The sequence below is a fragment of the Vespula vulgaris genome, chromosome 1 (assembly GCF_905475345.1).
Source record: "Vespula vulgaris chromosome 1, iyVesVulg1.1, whole genome shotgun sequence".
In the NCBI taxonomy this organism is placed as follows: Eukaryota; Metazoa; Arthropoda; class Insecta; order Hymenoptera; family Vespidae; genus Vespula; species Vespula vulgaris.
The window spans coordinates 7403855-7421493 of NC_066586.1; the positions used below are offsets into that span (position 1 = coordinate 7403855).

Below are 17639 nucleotides of genomic sequence, written 5' to 3' on the forward strand. Positions count from 1 at the left end.
ATCGAATGAATTCTGTTTGAAAATCGAATCGTCGGTATCCATTTTAATGCAGTTGGAGGAGCGATAACTGCAGCACTGATAGAAGCATCCTTTTCCTCTCGCTCTCGACTCCCTTTTAACGAAGTATCAATGTTACCACCAGCGAATTACGTATTCAGGACCGGTGTTGGTCGGTGTACTTTGGCAAGATCTCGCAGCATGACCAAAGCTCGAAGCAGACGTTGGACTCTAGAGGATAGAAAGGGAAGAGAAGAGACACGAAGAGGGGTGTACAAAGGCCAGGAGTAATGATGTTTGTTTAGCTCTCGAGGAAGGCCCGTCTGAGGGCGAAAGATCTGGGTTTTGGCACGGAGATGATGGTCGAGGGACGGCAGGATTGGGAGCTGCCCGAATCTCTATCCACTCTCTCTTTCTCTCTCTCTCTCTGTCTCTCTCCCTCTCCCCTCTCTCATCTCTCTCTCTCTCTCTCTCTCTCTCTCTCTCTCTCTCTCTCCTGTAGCTCCCAATGCGCGCTTACCTCGTAAATTGAAACTCCCGTGTGGTGGTACTCATGCATCTGAAGCTCCTTAGGAGTTAAGCAAATTAGATTGTCTGCTTAGAAACTGGAGGAACGACTAACTTCCTTTCAACATCTTCGCGATGGATAAAGTGTACAATAGAAGAAAAAATTTTTTTCGATTCTTAAAGTTGCTTCGTGGCATTGAAATCATTATGATTAAAGCAATAGTGCATCACTCTTAGTGAGTTCGCTTTATTGTGAACGAAGTCTGGAAGATACCGTAAATCGTAGCGGATCGCGGACTCACTTCAAAAATATATACGCCATGCTGTAAAAGAGCAATAAAAGCGTACAAGTTAAAAAGGTAGAACTACGCTTTTATATTGGATTTAGTAAGAGTTTTTATCGTATCGAGCTCGTACCCGTGCGAGCTTTTTCAAAGAAATACTTACGTCCACTTAAGGTTTACGTCAGTCCGGAGTTTTACTACGCCGTTGACACTTTTCACTCGAAGCATAAAAATTTCTATAGGCGAGTGAGCCAGGTCTAAAGTGGCCAAAGAACCGTCCTTGCCACTTACGAATAAGACGAATTCGTGTCTGGAAAAAGAGAAACTTTAACTTAATTTTTTCCTTTCGTCTTATATATATATATATATATATATATATATATATATATATATATGTATATATATATATAAAATCACATATTTACAATTGTTATAAAAGAAGAAGTAGGCAAACGAAAAAAATCTTTCGGATAATAGAAAAATCTCTTGATTGCATGGTTTTTTTTTTCCTTTGTTTCTATGTGTCCTGTTGGTGTTGACACTGACAACGCTGTTACGAATATGTCGAAAATGAATTTCGATTTAACGTCGACATTCACCTTATCTTTCATTCTCGTATAGTTTTCTATAAATTCTACCTTGCATGATTCTCGACGCTTATTCGTGCTCAAATTGTGTATTCTCTTTTGAAAAGAAACAAGCGATTTCAAATTTTTATCTCTCGCGGACGATGATGAGGGCACAACGTTGTCGCACCCTTGAGACGATATTTCAAAATTTCAAGCTTGATAAGGTCGTAAGTTCCACTTAAAAACGTGATCATCTTCAGAGAAATACTTCGTTCTCGTGGGAATAGCTAAATATCGTTCCTGTATCTCTTATTTTTCTTTCTTCTGGTATCTCGTTTTACATTCAGCTCTCGTAGATATAAAAAGTTATACGAAAAACACGAAAATGAAGTAAGAAAACTAGAAAAGGATGAAAATGTCGTTCGTCATGAACGTTTTTCATTCATTCGCGCATGGCTTTTTGAACGCATTCTTCTTTCGCGTATGTAGATAGCTTCGTACATCGAAACGAAGCAGCGACGAGAGCTCGTCCGCTCGCGTTGAGTCCTTGGCTTCCTGAAATAGTTTCTGAAATAGTACGCGTCGCGGCACGTGTAATAAACCCAATTCCACATATTTAACGGACATACCGTCTCTGGCACCGCCAACAATGCCTCCAATACAACTAGAATTAAATCTACCGAGCAATTATATATCGAGATGAGGACACGACGATAAAATTCTTCTACGGAGGCGATTTCGAAACGTTATTTTGCGTTTAAATCCTTACCTCGAACATTTAATCGAGATTAATCGAGATTGCGAGAATTTAATCATATAACTATGTACATAAATATTTTTATATTAACGTAATCAATGATAAAAAAAGAATGAACGAAGAATAAGATTCTGCCAATCATCGTTTCTATTTGAGAACGAGATTTGAAGAGAAGACAGCTGATTGACGTGAAAAATGTATCTTCGTTCGAAGAAAATAATCCTAATGATCGAGAATTCGAAATTTGTATGTAAATAAAGAATGTTTAAATTCTGCGATCGATATAATAAAACGATATTAGTGTTTGTAGATTGAATCGAAATACGTTTCCACTAATATTCCATAAAATATTGAAAATTATGTCTGAAAAATATCGTGTACTGATATTTATCACATTAAAAAGTCTTATCACGAAGTAGAAAGAGATTTTTATTTTTATGGACTTTTAATTAAAGTATCTTTAAGAATTACGTAAACTACAAGGTGTTTAAAAATTCAGTAAAATATGCGAAAGAGATGCGGGAGAGGTAACTACGGCGATGTAATATCTCGCTCGTAGTGGGACGCATAACTGACGTGCCAATCTCGCTTCTGTTGTAGGTATGCTCGAAGGTGTTCAGCAACGCATCGGCGCTCACGAAGCACAAATTGACGCACAGCAACGAGAGGAAATATGTGTGCATGATGTGCGGGAAGGCGTTCAAGCGGCAGGACCACTTGTGAGTACACATACGTTTACCTACGATCATGTATATATGTATCTTCGTTTAGACATATTTTTTATAGTAAGCGTACGATATATCGATTTATTGCGAAGTATTAACGGTCGAGTAGGAAATGAAAAAAAATTTTGAAGCACATAAAATGTGTTTCCATCACACATTAGATTTTTCGCGAAGATAACAGATTTTTACGTTCTTGTTAACTTCTTTTTCCGAGCGTAAAATAACGAGCAAGAACTACACACGAGCAGTCTTACACTTATGTTAGAGGAAAATGTTCTCGCTTGTGACACCGAGTCGTTCGTTACGTTTATCAAGACCTCTCCACGATCTACTTCAGGCTTGTTGTATATACGTATATGTAGAAGTAGATGTATACAAGTATACACGTACATAAGAGTCTCGTGGTTTTCTTGTCGAGGTATTGCCTTCGTCACCGCATCAAAGCGTTTCTTCTCGAGCAAACGAACCTGCCGGTATCCCTTCGAGCAGTACAACCACCGGTAAATAAGTTTTATCTTTTCTAGTACAAATTCTAAAAGAATAGAGAATTCTGTCCAAAAAGAAAAGAATTATAATTACATAATTATTATAATAAAATTAGAATTAGAATTATGTAAAAGATAACGCTTGAAAAGTTTAATTTATTGCATCCAATCTCTCTAAAATTTCGACTAACTTCTTAGTTTCACTATTTCACCTGTTTGCGCATCGAAAAATCGTATCGATCCTTTTCCCGTTCTCTTCGAGATTACAATCGAAAGAATGGAAAATTTAGTAAATTTTATTGAGATAAAAAAGAAAAAAGAGAATGATTTTGATTCTAATAAATCTCGCGTAGAACTCGAAACAAGAGCGACGTACGAATAAAGAACTAAGGGGAAGGTTGAGGGAAGGAAGTAGAAAGGAAGAAAAACAAAATAGATAGAAAGGTTAGCGGTAGAAATATAGAGCGTACTAGGAAGACTAAGGATTCAATTCTCCTTGGGAAGGAAGAAAAGGAATAAGAGAGAATCGATGGTGGCAACGGAGGTGGGTCTTGCGAAGTTGACTACCTGACCGGCTAGCTGCCGAGTTGGATCCGTTGTATTTTCTTCAAAGACGGATCTCCAAATCCCCATGCTACGTCTTTCTTACTCCTAACCCTCTTTCTTCCATTTCTATCCAACGTTCTTTCCTTTCTTCTTTTGCCTCGTATGCCTTCCTCGGAATTCGCCATGTATCGTTGGTCCATTCGAGCTGGACAGTATTTTTCTTTTTCTTTATTTCTCTCATACTTCCTTCCTCCTTTCTTCTTTCTTTTCTTTTAGTTTTTCTTCTCTCTCTCTCTCTCTCTTTCTCTTTCGATAGTTTATCCCTTGTTCGATAAAAAGTTAAGCGGTTCCACGTTCTATGTAAGCCCTGAAAACTAGCAAGGTATTACTTACGTTCGATCGCTAAACGCTTTCCCGTTTTTCGATAAACTTCTACGGAATTCATTGAATTTTCAATAAAATTATAGCTATATTAAACAAATGCTTACACACGCATTTAATCGCGAACGAAAAAGATACCGTGAATATTTTCGAACACTAAAGGACGTCCTTGCGGGTCATCCTTGAAATTCTTATTTTAACTGCTTTATAGTATACGAGATAGAAATAACGAAGAACATTTTTCTTGCAAAAAAGACGAATAAGCTGGACGAGGTTGGGGACGGTCCTTTATTTTTTTTATTGAATTCCTCCAACCTGTCTCTCGGCCTTTGAAGTCCTTCATTTCTCCCGCGATAACTCTGTAATGGAGCATATTTTTTCTCTGGAGAAAGAAATTAAGGATCACTTTATGTATTTACGCAACATACTTTCCGAGCTCCGCAAGTAATATATTCGAAATATTGTTTCGAAAAACTACAAAATGAAAAGAAAGGAGAAAACGAACCTCGTTTTATTTATTTTCAAGAAATATAAGATTCATCAGAAATATGTATGTACACTATAATCACAATTGATGTATTATGTAACTTATGTATTATCCGCGTATTATTCAAAAATGGATTAAAGACGGTATTAGTCTCTGTTTGAGAAAGGCTTTTCGTTTTCTAAACACGAAAAAAGGTTTATTGTCCCGTTCTTTATAAATTCATTATCGAATTTTTTATAAGAGATCCATAAAAATCAAAATTACGAAGAATAAATAATTTATATTTTATATTATTTTGCCAATAGTGTCTTTCCACTAGGATGCTCTAACTAATTTATTTGTATCATGTTAGGATATAAATTCGAAGGACCAATATTACGCAGCTCCCGAAAAAAAAAATCTTAAGGATGCGACACGAGGAACGCGAGATTAAATCTGATATTCGAGTTGTAAGACCAAACGCTCAGACTCGAGGAATAAAGTAGCTTCAGGAATATATTAAATATTTTTCAAATAGACTATAAAAAGCGAATGGTAAGAACTTTACTCAATTTATTAATCTTAAATAATTTATAATCTTAAATAGTGTTTAGGTCGAAAAACGAAAGTAATTAAGCTAAACGTGATCTACGTGGAAGATGGTATGCTCGTTTTCTTAAAAGTTGCCAAATGAAAAATCGAGAGCTAACACTTTTTCAAATTTGTATTTTTTTTTTTTTAAGGGAAGCTGATGTGGTGGTTTTGGTTTCTAATGCTATTTGATCTTAGGATTGTTTATCACCTTTAATTTTAAACGTTTGTGACTTCAATGATAGGTATGGACAAAGTATGAACTACAAGCACGAAAGGGAAACACTGTTCCCATCATGCGCTCATCATATTGATGTATGAGTTTGTGTAGGTTATCCTTCTTTCATGCGTAATATAATAATTGGATTATTACGAATTAGAGTAGTAGTAAATCAAAGTCTCTCATATTTGTATCCTTTTTTTACAATTTCATACATCTCGTAGCAATCTATATTAGATAAAACACAACATCGGTACACATTTGTATTATGACAAATTTATAAAATATAAAGAATAACAAATATAATCGATACATATAATTGATAAATATACTAACGGGTATATACATTTGCAAAAAGAAAAACAAGATTTTATTGGTTATTCTTCAAAAATAATAATTAATAAATATACTTATATTTTTATTATAAATATATTCTATATTATTATAATAAAAATCAAAACATGTGAGTTCGTTTCCACGCTATCTATGAGATTGAATTCCCTATTATTTTTTGTTATTATTTTTGTGGTTTTCTCTGCAGGTGAAGTAGTAGTAGTTCAGTTAATATTATTACTATTATTACTACTGCATTTCATATATCATCTCGCATTGATGCTTTTTCGCGCGAACAGTCCTCGATAATTTGGATCACACACCGATAGGTATACCTAATATTAATGAGATACGATGATAAATACGAAGTGTTTCTTGTGTTTTCGTCCGTTATCGTATCCTTGTTTTTCTACCTTATAATCGTATCATCAGTTTGTAATACACGTGTTTGTTTTTATTTTGTTTTTGCTTCTATCGGTTTCATTGTACTTCTTATTGATTCTCTTATGGATTCTGCGAAATTATTAACTTGTATGAAATCGATATGAAGGAAAATAAGGATACATTAATTAGTCATTTATATCGACGTCATCATTTTTCAAACAGTGTAACAAAAATGTATTGTTTTCTAAACGATTCCGAAGAAGTCGCCGTAGGTCTATATGTGAACTACTTCCGAGAACTTGAAAGGGCCAACAAAGGGGTCTTAGCAAATATTTATTCTTTGAACGCATATTAGACTTTCCTAAAGTAAAAGAATGTTGAAATAAAATATTTTACGTTTTTCATGCAAACACGTAAAACAATTGTAAATAAAATATTCTTATGATCATTGATCCTGTGTTTGCAAAAAGTAACACACTACTATCGACTTTACTATTATAATGTACATAGTATTAAAGTATGTTTTTATTATTATTTATTTTATTGTAGATGAGAATGGGCCGAGTTTTTAAATTTCAAAAGAATTAGTTGATATGAAGGACGACAAAATCGAAACGAGAAAGATTTAATACAAAGGTCATGACTTCTATTTGCTTTGTTTGGGAACTCCGTCAATATCGATTAATTTTATTAACTCTCCCTTAAATATAACCAAAATCGAAGCACCGTTGTGATATTATAGATTACATTGCGCATGATTACTTAGACGATTCCTAAACAATTACATTTTCGCTGTAATTAGACATTTTGATCGTTTGACTGTCCTCGATCATCACTTCTTTTTTATATTGTAAAATATTTTACAAATGTCTACAGAATGCGAATGAAAGTATTAAAATTAAATTTCAAGCAAACATAGTAGATAATAAATATCGTTAATCACATACATATATTCACATATTTGCGTACATATACGTGTATACGATACAACGCTCGCTTGACTAGTAACTAAATCTCGGTTTTCACGAAAAAATCTAAAAGTCAATATTTCATTTGGTCAGAACCGACGATACTTTGAAAAGGTCTTTGAATCAATTGAAAACTCTCTATGTTGCTGACGATGTACCAGTAGAATGTTGACTACGTATGCTCGAGCACGGTTTTCACTATGCGAAGTCTTTTAAATTTCGAGGCTTTAAATCCGAAGCTTTTTGTTAAGTCGTGTTTACATTTCTGATCATAATTTAATCATATATTTGATTTGTATTTTGGTTTTCTTTGATCTTCTCCATCGCAGATTTACTTAAATTAAAAAAAAAAATTCGGAAATTTTATTCGAATTTCTATTAACAGATATATTTTGATCCAAATACTCTCGTATTTTGTCATTAATCTTGGTGTTGGTTTATGCCAACGTATACCAATATACTAGGAATTTCACCAGTTGACCTACACACAGTATTTTAATTTGCGAACTCGACCATATTCAACGAAATGTTCCATTTATTCGATGTTATAGAATTCTTTGCTAGCATCGGGATTAAATCTCCGTTGAAACGCTCCACTTGACCATTTACACGCGGAGTTTCGCGTATAACAAGAACGTGGTGAATGTATTCTATTTACAAGAAATTTTCAAATTCTTCTGACAAGAACGCGGTTCCTCTATCGCTAATACATTCCGGACGTTCATAAGCATAGAAATAGTTTTGCAAATAGTTTGTATATGAGTACAATCGTATTTCGAAAAAGCATTAATCGTGTAATACGTGTTTACAACTTGTTTTGATTTTTTTCGACGGATCGCAATGATCTATATGCAATGTATAAAGCGGGACTTAGTCCTTCGGGATACTACGCAATATCTTTCCTTTTTACTACTCACTAGAGAATACATTTGAGACATAAAGTTTCACTTCATCACGAATTTTTGTAAACTAATACAGTCGGGTAATACTCTGAACAACTTTATCAACGTCGATATGATCCAGATTATCATAATAATTTTAAATCACCTTGATCTTCACAGATCCATGAATATAAAACAATAATTTTCTGTTTCTAACCTTTCGATAGATCAGATCATCATTCAATTCAAAGGGCTTATCCTCTCTTTTCCAACTCGCTTCGTATTACATTCGAACTTCGCGTACTATTATATTATCTTAATCCTGCTTATAGGATTTGCTCGAAACTATTTGCGTGCAAAATTAAAATGCTTAATGACTCAGTGTATCGATATATCGCATTCGAGTTTCTAGACTATGTTTCACCTAATGATCCTAGAGTTACAAAAACATTGTTTACGAAATATATAGAGGTTTACAGTCTGTTTATTCAGTCTCGATCTGTAATTATACTGAACAGTATACCAAATAAGTATACATGAAAATGCTTTCTAGTATAAACCATTATAAGATATTCTAATTCGAAGTCATATTACTTTTGACTCCGCAGGTTTCCTTCGACTGAAATAAAAGATAGATCGAAACTTACCATCCTTTTGCTTTTGCATCAGGATCGTTCCAAATTCGCTTCAGCTGGCATCGCAATGTAATTGGATTTCTAAGTTCGTAAATTATAATGTAAAGTAAATTGATAATACGGATTACTTTTCCAAGCGCTTCTTCAAGATGTTGAAGGTCTCATACTCGTTCGCTTCAAAGCTAAATTCGAGATTTTTAAGCGAATTATACAAATGTTTTACAGTCATCGAGAAGTTCTTCGTGAATCGTTAGAAAAAGCTACAAGAAGACCAACTAATTGATGCATCTGATAGGGCATACATAGGATCGGGATCTAACGATAGATTCATTGTATTCTTCGTTCGGCAGTATTTTCTTCTTATCGATGGAGTAACCTAAATACGAAATTTTCGAACGCAAGAACAAACGTTTGTCAAACTTAAATTGTAAACGTTTTGTAAACTAACAAAAACACTTCTTTCAAAATTTTCAAATACTCTTTGATACTCTCAGTATCATTAATCGTGATTTTGTTGAATATTGGAAAGTTTACGAACGGTCGAATATCACCATTATTCATGCGTACTACATTATTCACGATGGGATTCGCCTAAGGCGAATTACTCGATCTAATTATCTTATTTCGTAAATAAATCATACAAAGTTATTGTCAATATCTCCTTCTTTGCGAGTAACAAACGTCTTGGACGAAAAATAATAAACTGTTTATGCTTCAGGTTAATTTCTATTTTAAAATCGTGCGTCTGCGAATCGATTATTGATCTCTTAATTTCGCTAAGCTCGTTATCTCCTCTGCATGCGGTATTCGGGTCAATATGAAGCGCGTCCGATACGCACGTCGAGTTGTCCCTTACATCGATGAGCACCAGCTGATCGTGAAAATCGTCGTGCTTCGGTTACTCGTAGTTCACAATCGCGACTAACTACTTCGTCCTAATAACGTTGCGTACGCTCTCGTGTTCTTGGGAACAATGAGGAAACTGACATTGATCGGAACGTGACGAATACGAAGATCGATCTTGTAAATAAACATAAAATAACTTCGATCCATTAATCCATACAAATTATAATCGTTCGGAGAAACCAAAGATCGTGTGCTAATCGTAACATAACAACTTTTTATGTAGCTTACAGAAGATTTAGTGTTTACAATCGCGGATATCTCGAAATAATAAATATTATCATGCGTGTTAAAGAAAAGAATATACCACGAGAAGCACATATGTATGTACGCGTTGATTAACGAATATAGTATGGACTATATTCGTTGTGTTTTTAACCCCTGATAGTTTTTTCTTTGAGCAGGTATTAATCTAATGGATAATAATAACTATTTTTCTTCAATAAGGCGAGTGATCGAAGTTTGTACCAATCCGCATTATATAGCTCACGAGGGACTGGCCGGTGCAATGGCGTCGGTAAAAGAATCGTACAGTTATACTCCAGCCGAATTTATAGCGTTTTTGAATTTCAATTCAAGCGCAAGCGAAGTTAGACTTGATAAACCGATTAATGATGGGAGATCGAGTACACGAGACTGTATATCGGACTTCTTGTTGCATCAGATATATATGAGAAATGAATGAATGGTTCTGAGACGTACAAGATGGCGGAAGAAAACGTTCGTGAATGAAGCCGATACTTAGAAAGGAGAAGTCTTTACTGGAATAAGAGATGAGAGGCTGTTATTGGATTGAAATTCCTGGAAAGGTCGAATAATTATATTATATTTATAAATAATAACTACGTCAATCATAAAAGAACAAAGTACACGTTCGAGCGTTTGTATCAACAACAATATTGACTAAGTGACTTTCAAGGAGACGAACGTTTGTTTGTAAGATGGAAATAACAATTCGAATTATTTCAATAGATATATAATTTAAATGAGGATTTTATGAAAGTTTTGATTGGTTCTAAGTTAAAGGGATGATGTTTTCAAGTGGTTCCATTCGAAATTGGATTATTAAAACTTCTCAATACATGAATTATTGAACGAAATAGCCAACATATTTGATCATTGCCCGAGCAGATTAGCTCTTCGAGGAGAGTTTGAAGGAAGGTCGTGACAATCCAACGAACAATTTGCCGACTATTATCACAATAAGATCATTTTAGCGAATCGAGAACCGATCGATGAGAACAAAATCATGGTTTATTCGATCGATGGGATTCAAGCATACAGCGTACAGAGATTCTCGACAAAAATGTTTCGTATGCGCGAAAGGAATATAATCTACACGATACAATAGCTTATACATCGATACAATAGGCGCATGGTAGGTACAATTGGTTCCCTTATTGCACTTGTACTTTATATTTTGTCTATACTTGTCGTTGAAGTCACAAACCCTTCGAACAAAAGGTACTAGTAAATGTTCCCTTACTAAGTATGTGAGAAATTTCGAAGATTCCACTGCGCGAGACTCATCTTCGAACCCTTGGTATTACGACCAATGAAAGTTCAATTAATTCAAGAAGACTTGAAGATTAGGTTTTCTGTTTTTTCCGAGAATTTCCATTCGATTTTTTGAAAATCTGCCTTTGAATGTATTAAATCTTATGATAAAAACAGAGATTTATTTTCATAAAATTTACTAGAGAAGAAGTCCAGATAGAAAGCTAGTATCTTCGTTAGAATTAATTAATTGCAAGTTTTAAACATTCCAAGACAAAAATCTTTCCATTTGACATAGAAATAAGGAAGAACGTTTTTGAAAGTATGACAGTAGAATCTTCACTAAAGCTTAAAGGAAAAAAAATCTTTTCACTATGTTTCATCTTTTGCAAACCAATGCCTTGAAAGTGACGCTCGCTATCCTTTGGGTTACACTCTTCGATGAAAACTGTAACACCGTAGTAACATTCCCGACGTATCTTTGTTATCGAAGTAAATCAACATAGTTCTTTTTCATTGCTCTGAGAGACACGTTCTGAGGGGTCTGGTAGAGTACGTGAAATAACGGACAGTGGTAGATTGTGGAAGAGAAGCAGGAGGAAAGGGAGAAGAAAATGGAAGGGAGGAAGCGCTTATACCTCAAGAGGTATTCTCTTACTGAGCTTTTCTTCGAAGCGTAAGGTATATAACTGTTAGAAGGTAGCCGCGTTTCTTCGTCCGAAAGGATTTGCAACAACGTTGGGCTATGGGAAAAAGAGTGGGTGGAGAAAGGGGAAACGCTGAGAAACGACGAGGAATGGCGAGGACAGAATTACTTTCCCCCCTTTCACTCCCTTTTTCACTATCCCTTTACCGAGTCCTCGTCCGCTCGGAATTTCTCCTTCGACCGTCTTACGAACGAAGACTTGCTTTCCCACCTCGGTGCTTTCGATATTCCCTTTGTTCGCACGCCTCCTTCTCTCCCTCTCTTTTACCTTCCTTCCTTCCACTCGCATTAAGAACGCTCTACTCTGTCGTGTCTGGCGAGAGGAAAAACAATGGAGGGACGTTGAGAGCGAAAAAAAAAGAAAAGAAGATGGCAGCCCCTTCGTTAGCCTCTATCGTTTCCTCGAAATAAAAAGAATCTCTTAGCTTCTTTTTGAATTTTATAAATCAACGCTGGATCCCAGTTTCCAAAGTCTCCAAGCTGAAGAAAAGTTTTTCATAGATGTATATATAGGTTCGTATGTATTCATAGAGAGAAGGATGATAGTAAAATAAATCGAGATGAGTCTGGTCGGCAATAGATATCTATAGCTACATACTTATACATGAAAAGTCGAGAGAATTAGCTTTTACGAATGAAAACTTGCTGCGTTTAGTTTGAACTTTCGAAAGGAAGGGAAGGAGATGAAGGTGGATGAGCGATAGAGTAAAAAAAACGAAAGAGAGAGAGAGAGTTTAAAGGAATCCATTCGTACCATCGATAGGCTATAAAACTTGGCTGGATAGAGGAGTGCTCCGCGACGACATTTAGAAAATTTACCGGGACCGATATTTCTACGCTCGAGTCCACCCTTGTCCAAGAGACTTTTTCGTGTCAGCTCTCTTTCGTAAAGAAGGAGCCAAAGATTGGTGCGCCCTCCTTCCGAACTCGTTAAACTTTCAGAAAACCGGAAGACTCGGTCCGATTTCGTCTATGTATAAATCACCAAATGGCTAACCAAATGGAATAAGAAAGGAACATTCCTTTTCTTTTTCCTTTTTTTTTTTTTCTTTTTTGGTAGCATCGATGATGAACGATGCAACGTCGAAATTATTACTTTCTTTCTATAAAAGGAAAAGCGGTGATTCGGAAGAAAGAAAAGACGTATATCAACGCAAAGGAAGATTTAGGGTTGTCTCATGTTTTATCTATGTTTAATCTCGGATCTCTAGTGTGTCTTTTGGAGGACGTCATCAGTATTTAATAACATCGTCTTCACCGCTTAAGCCATCATTGGATTAACCCAGTTATGACGAGAAATTCAAGAAAAAAGGGAGATCGAAAGATCATCGAGAATTTTCTTGGATCGTCGAAAATATTTTTCTTGCATTATTGAAAATATCTTTCTTAGATTGTATTCTCTTGAAAAACACGATTATATAGCTACTTGTTGCTCCCTCGAAACATCTTATCGTATCTCTTTTTTTCTATTTCTTTCTTCTTTTGCTTTTTAATTCCGTTCTTCGGTCGTTGACTCGAACATTGGCTCTTGACTTTACCGGCTTCCTGAAGACGATCTAAAAGGATAGTCTTCGGGGAATGATTCCATGAGCATGTTAACTGCTCGCGTTTCGCCGGCCCGTTGTTCCTCGATTATCAAAGAAACTGACCGGATAAGGCCCATCGTTCGATGCAACGATTCGTAGAAGCTACACATTGGGGAAGCACTCAAGATGCTTCGTGCCGATAAAGCGCGATTCTCGCATAATGCTTCACGTACACACATACCTATACCAAGCTTATCCGACAATGAGATAAAGTAGATCGGCAGTGAGGATAGCCGTATAATCGAATCGTCCATTGCCTCGCTCTTTCTTCGAACATTACCAGAGCTATCTCGTTTTGAACGATCGCAAAGCGACTAGATCTTTATCGTGTACTTCTTTTTTTTTGTCCCGAGAATCGTCCCTTTCGCGTTTGATAAGATTTGATAAGAAGTATTTCTTAAAAGAAACTTCTCGATTAATCGATCCTATTTATTTTAATGGATTAAGTTAAATAATATAAACTAAATTAAAGAAAATGGTTCGATTATTCTTCGATTCTTTTCAGGAACGGTCACAGGCTGACGCATCGGAACAAAAAGCCATTCGAATGCAAGGCAGAGGGCTGTGGGAAATCCTATTGCGATGCGAGGAGTCTAAGGAGGCACAGAGAGAATCATCATGCCGGTAGTAAGGGAAACGAAAGCGTCAATCCCAGTAGTCCGACGACGGGGCCTCACACACCAAACACACCCGGTTCTAATCCCAGCACTCCGAGTACGCCTGGTACCACCTCGACATCGAATGGACACGGACATACTGCTTTGAAACAACTCCTAGCCGAGCCAACGAATCAACAACAAAAGGTATGTGTCCTTTATATGTAACACGATCCCTCTTCTATTTCGTTTTCTTTCGACAACTAGAACCAGTAACATCGAAGCACAAAGATCCGAGTACAACTCGGATAAATACATTTCTATGCAATAAACTTTTCTCGTTGGACTGATGCTTCGTTAGACGAAGTAGGAGAAACGATAGAACACTGTCTCGATTTAGATCGTCACTACTTATCTACGAACACGTAGACCTAGTCGCGATTTCCTCGGAATTGCTTCTCGATATTGCTTTCGCTCAGGATAGATTTAAGGATTTACCGAGAGAATCCAGCGTGGATCAATTCGTCAATGTGAAAGAGGATTAGGTGCCTTCTCGGGATCGTCGAGTAGTACGCATTAGGAGCCGGAAATAAGACGTTATCAATTTTGCGTGCATCGATCGTAAAGAGTGACGTATGTATCTGTAGCAAGCTCAATTAATCGATCCACGTTTTATTCCATTGACAATGAAACATATGGAGCCGGAGTATCACGGTAAGAAAAAAATCGTTGATTCTCCTTACAAGCTAAGAATAGTAGGATTGGTAGTGTACAGATAACTGGAAACACGGCCGTTAATCCCTCGAGTAGAAATACTCGTGTTTTCCGAGCCGATGCGGAGGAGAACTCGAGGTATTCGCTTCCACCTTTGAACTCCAACTATTGGCCAAGCCTGACTACTTACTTATCGGACTTTACTGGCTAGAACGTAAGCAGCAAACTTGTACTATACCTAGTTAAACTGCGAGCTATCGTCTGGCGATAAAAGAATGCACGAAAAAAACCGGACCGACAAGGAGGAGGAGAAGAGAAGAGTAGTGGTAGCAAGGTACCAGCAAAGGTATGCCACTGGCAGTCTTCTTTGTCTGTCTCTCCTCCTTTTAGCTTCTCCATCCACCATCGGCCCTGCTGGAAATTTGTTCTTGGTTTCATGGAGCACGGAATTATTGCTGCTTTCAAAGTTGTGCACTTACACAGGAGGAGGGAAGGAAAAGATCGACGAGAAAGAAACTACGATGAAGGGGTGCGAACGAGTGTATGGAGGTAGATATAAGAGAATGGGACGACTGATGAGAGAGAGAAAGAGAGAGAGAGAGAGAAAGAGAGAGAGAATAGTTAAACCGAGACTCCGAATCTACGATATTGAGTTAGAAGTAAGGCAGTATACTGAAGTGGGGTCTAATAAAATTTGATGACCGGGAACTTCGTAATGAAAATGAGACGCGAAAAGAGGAAAAGTTGATGGCGGGCGGGGTGACGATGCAAGAGAGAAAGGAAGGAAAGCAAGGTAACGCGAACAAGAAACGACGCGACCGACTAGGAAAACTTTTCAGAAGCGGCCTTGATTTATGATATTTCATCGATCGCCGTGAACGTGCGCGTACCGTTCTTTCTTATCGTTGGTACGAACGGATGAACCCGATTTATAGCGTTCTTATACTTAGAAAAGAGAAAGGGGGAGAGAAGATCGATCTCTCGTTCGTCTCTATGACGAGGCTAACGAGTCCACGTCCACAAGAGAAGCGATCGGAGCTCGGAGATAGCAAGGAACTATTAATTAAAAATGCCTTTGAGACGATATGTGACGTAAAAGAATGTTATGATCGTTCGATGAAGTTCATCCAGGAGAAAGGAAAGTATTCATTATTATAATACCTCTCACCTTTGTTCGGAAAGGCGATCCTACTTAGGAAAAGGAGAAAGCCCCGCGTTAATCTGATTAAACGAATCCTATTGTCTCTCGCTTTAAATGAGTACGCCGTCCTGCAATTACATTTCGCCGAGCTCGTTTCATTCGGCCGAACATGTACGAATTGTTTCACGAAAACGGTTACTCTCTACTCCTTAATATTCCGACATTTCTTGGCCCAACGTCGTCTTTCAGTTTTCTTACAAGATTATTCTAAATATCGAATTCGTCGTGAGGCAACATAGAAATAAAAAAATTAAGTTTTGCAATATTAGACAAGAAAAAAGAAAAAAGAGAGAGAGAGAGAGAGAGAGAGAAAGAGAGAGACAGAGAGCAGTGAGAAAGAAGAAAAAGAGAATCAACGATATGCTCGGTCGATTGACAGGTACAATTTTCTCGACGTGTCAAAATGCAAATTTCTAAGGCGAAGGGTGCGAAAAAACTTTAGCGCCGAATTCAAAATCGCGAAGAGAGAAGGATGAAATCGGAATAAAGAACGGGGAGGTGTCAAACATTCTCCGTTGACGGGATTTTCTCGGATGGTCCGTTAAAGAAGAGTAGACAGCGAAGAGAAGGAGTGAGTGAGTAAAAAAAGTGATTCGACATCAAAAGATGTCTCCTCGATCGTTCAACCAAGTTCGAATCGTGTCGTAAGAAGTTGCATCTGTAAGTTATGGTTATCACCTTGGAAAATCACTGTCTTTTTCGTATAAGCGCATTAGACAAAGAAAAGTGGAAAATTCGAAAATCTTCATTGATGTTTCCTCAAAGATAATTTCTTTTAAGGCATCTTATTACGAAATTTTTCATTTTCTTTTTTTCATACTTGTTTTTTAAATGCTCGAATAAAGAAACGAATGTTCGGTCGTTAATTGGAATTTACGAACTCGTTCTGATCTTCGAAAAGAAAAAGAAAAAGAAAGAGTGTAGGTATATATATATATATATATATATATATATATATATATATATATATATACACAAAAGAGAAAGGGAGAGAAAGAGACAGACAGCAATGTAATCGTTGTCGATGCATTCACCGAGTGCATTTCCTTTACGTAATTCTGGGCGATCGTAATTGCCGCTTTAGAGAGGCATTCGAAGTGCACTGGAATTATCTTCTTACCATTGGAAGATTGAAAACTAGGTCAGAAGGATTTTAAGGATGGGACACAAATCCAACTTTCGCATGTAACATTTTCACGATTGTCACGAATGTAAAAAAATTTCTGACGTGGTTTCTACAAATAGTTCTATCGATCGATGAAAATCTGTTAAAAAAAGAAATTGACGCAAAATTGACCTTGACCTTGAAACCCAAAATTAAATATTTATTTTTATTGAGATGTACTACTTACCAGAAGAATAAAAAGTGCAAAAGGAATCATATACTGTAATCAAATCATTCTCTTAAAAAGCTATATGAAAGTTTTTAGCATTCTCTTATTTGTTTTGAGTTTCTTTTTCTTGCGTACGCTCTCGATTCTACTTACTAACTTAAATCATGTATATGTATGCATGTGTACGTGTATACGTTTAAGATCTCATAGACGTACGTGTATATCTACTTGCACGTCTCTTTGCCTTCGGAGAATCTTGATCGAGATCAAAAAGAGTCTCTGGATGGAGATCCGATCCGCTTGGAATATTTTCAACTTTGCAAATTACGTTCTACTTACTTGGAAGTTTTGGAATGTTTTTCTCCCCCCCTCT

The 17639-nt window shown here is 36.5% G+C and overlaps 1 protein-coding gene across 14 annotated transcripts in view; it reads left to right on the top strand.

Annotated features, from left to right (window-relative positions):
* LOC127062484 (uncharacterized) overlaps positions 1-17639 on the top strand; it is a 313355-nt gene that overhangs the window by 222227 nt on the left and 73489 nt on the right. For all 14 annotated transcript variants that reach the window (XM_050990814.1, XM_050990795.1, XM_050990784.1 and 11 more), the window contains 2 exons: positions 2715-2833; positions 13927-14224. In XM_050990814.1, coding sequence (XP_050846771.1) covers positions 2715-2833; positions 13927-14224 — 417 coding nt within the window. The remainder of the gene's footprint in view (positions 1-2714; positions 2834-13926; positions 14225-17639) is intronic.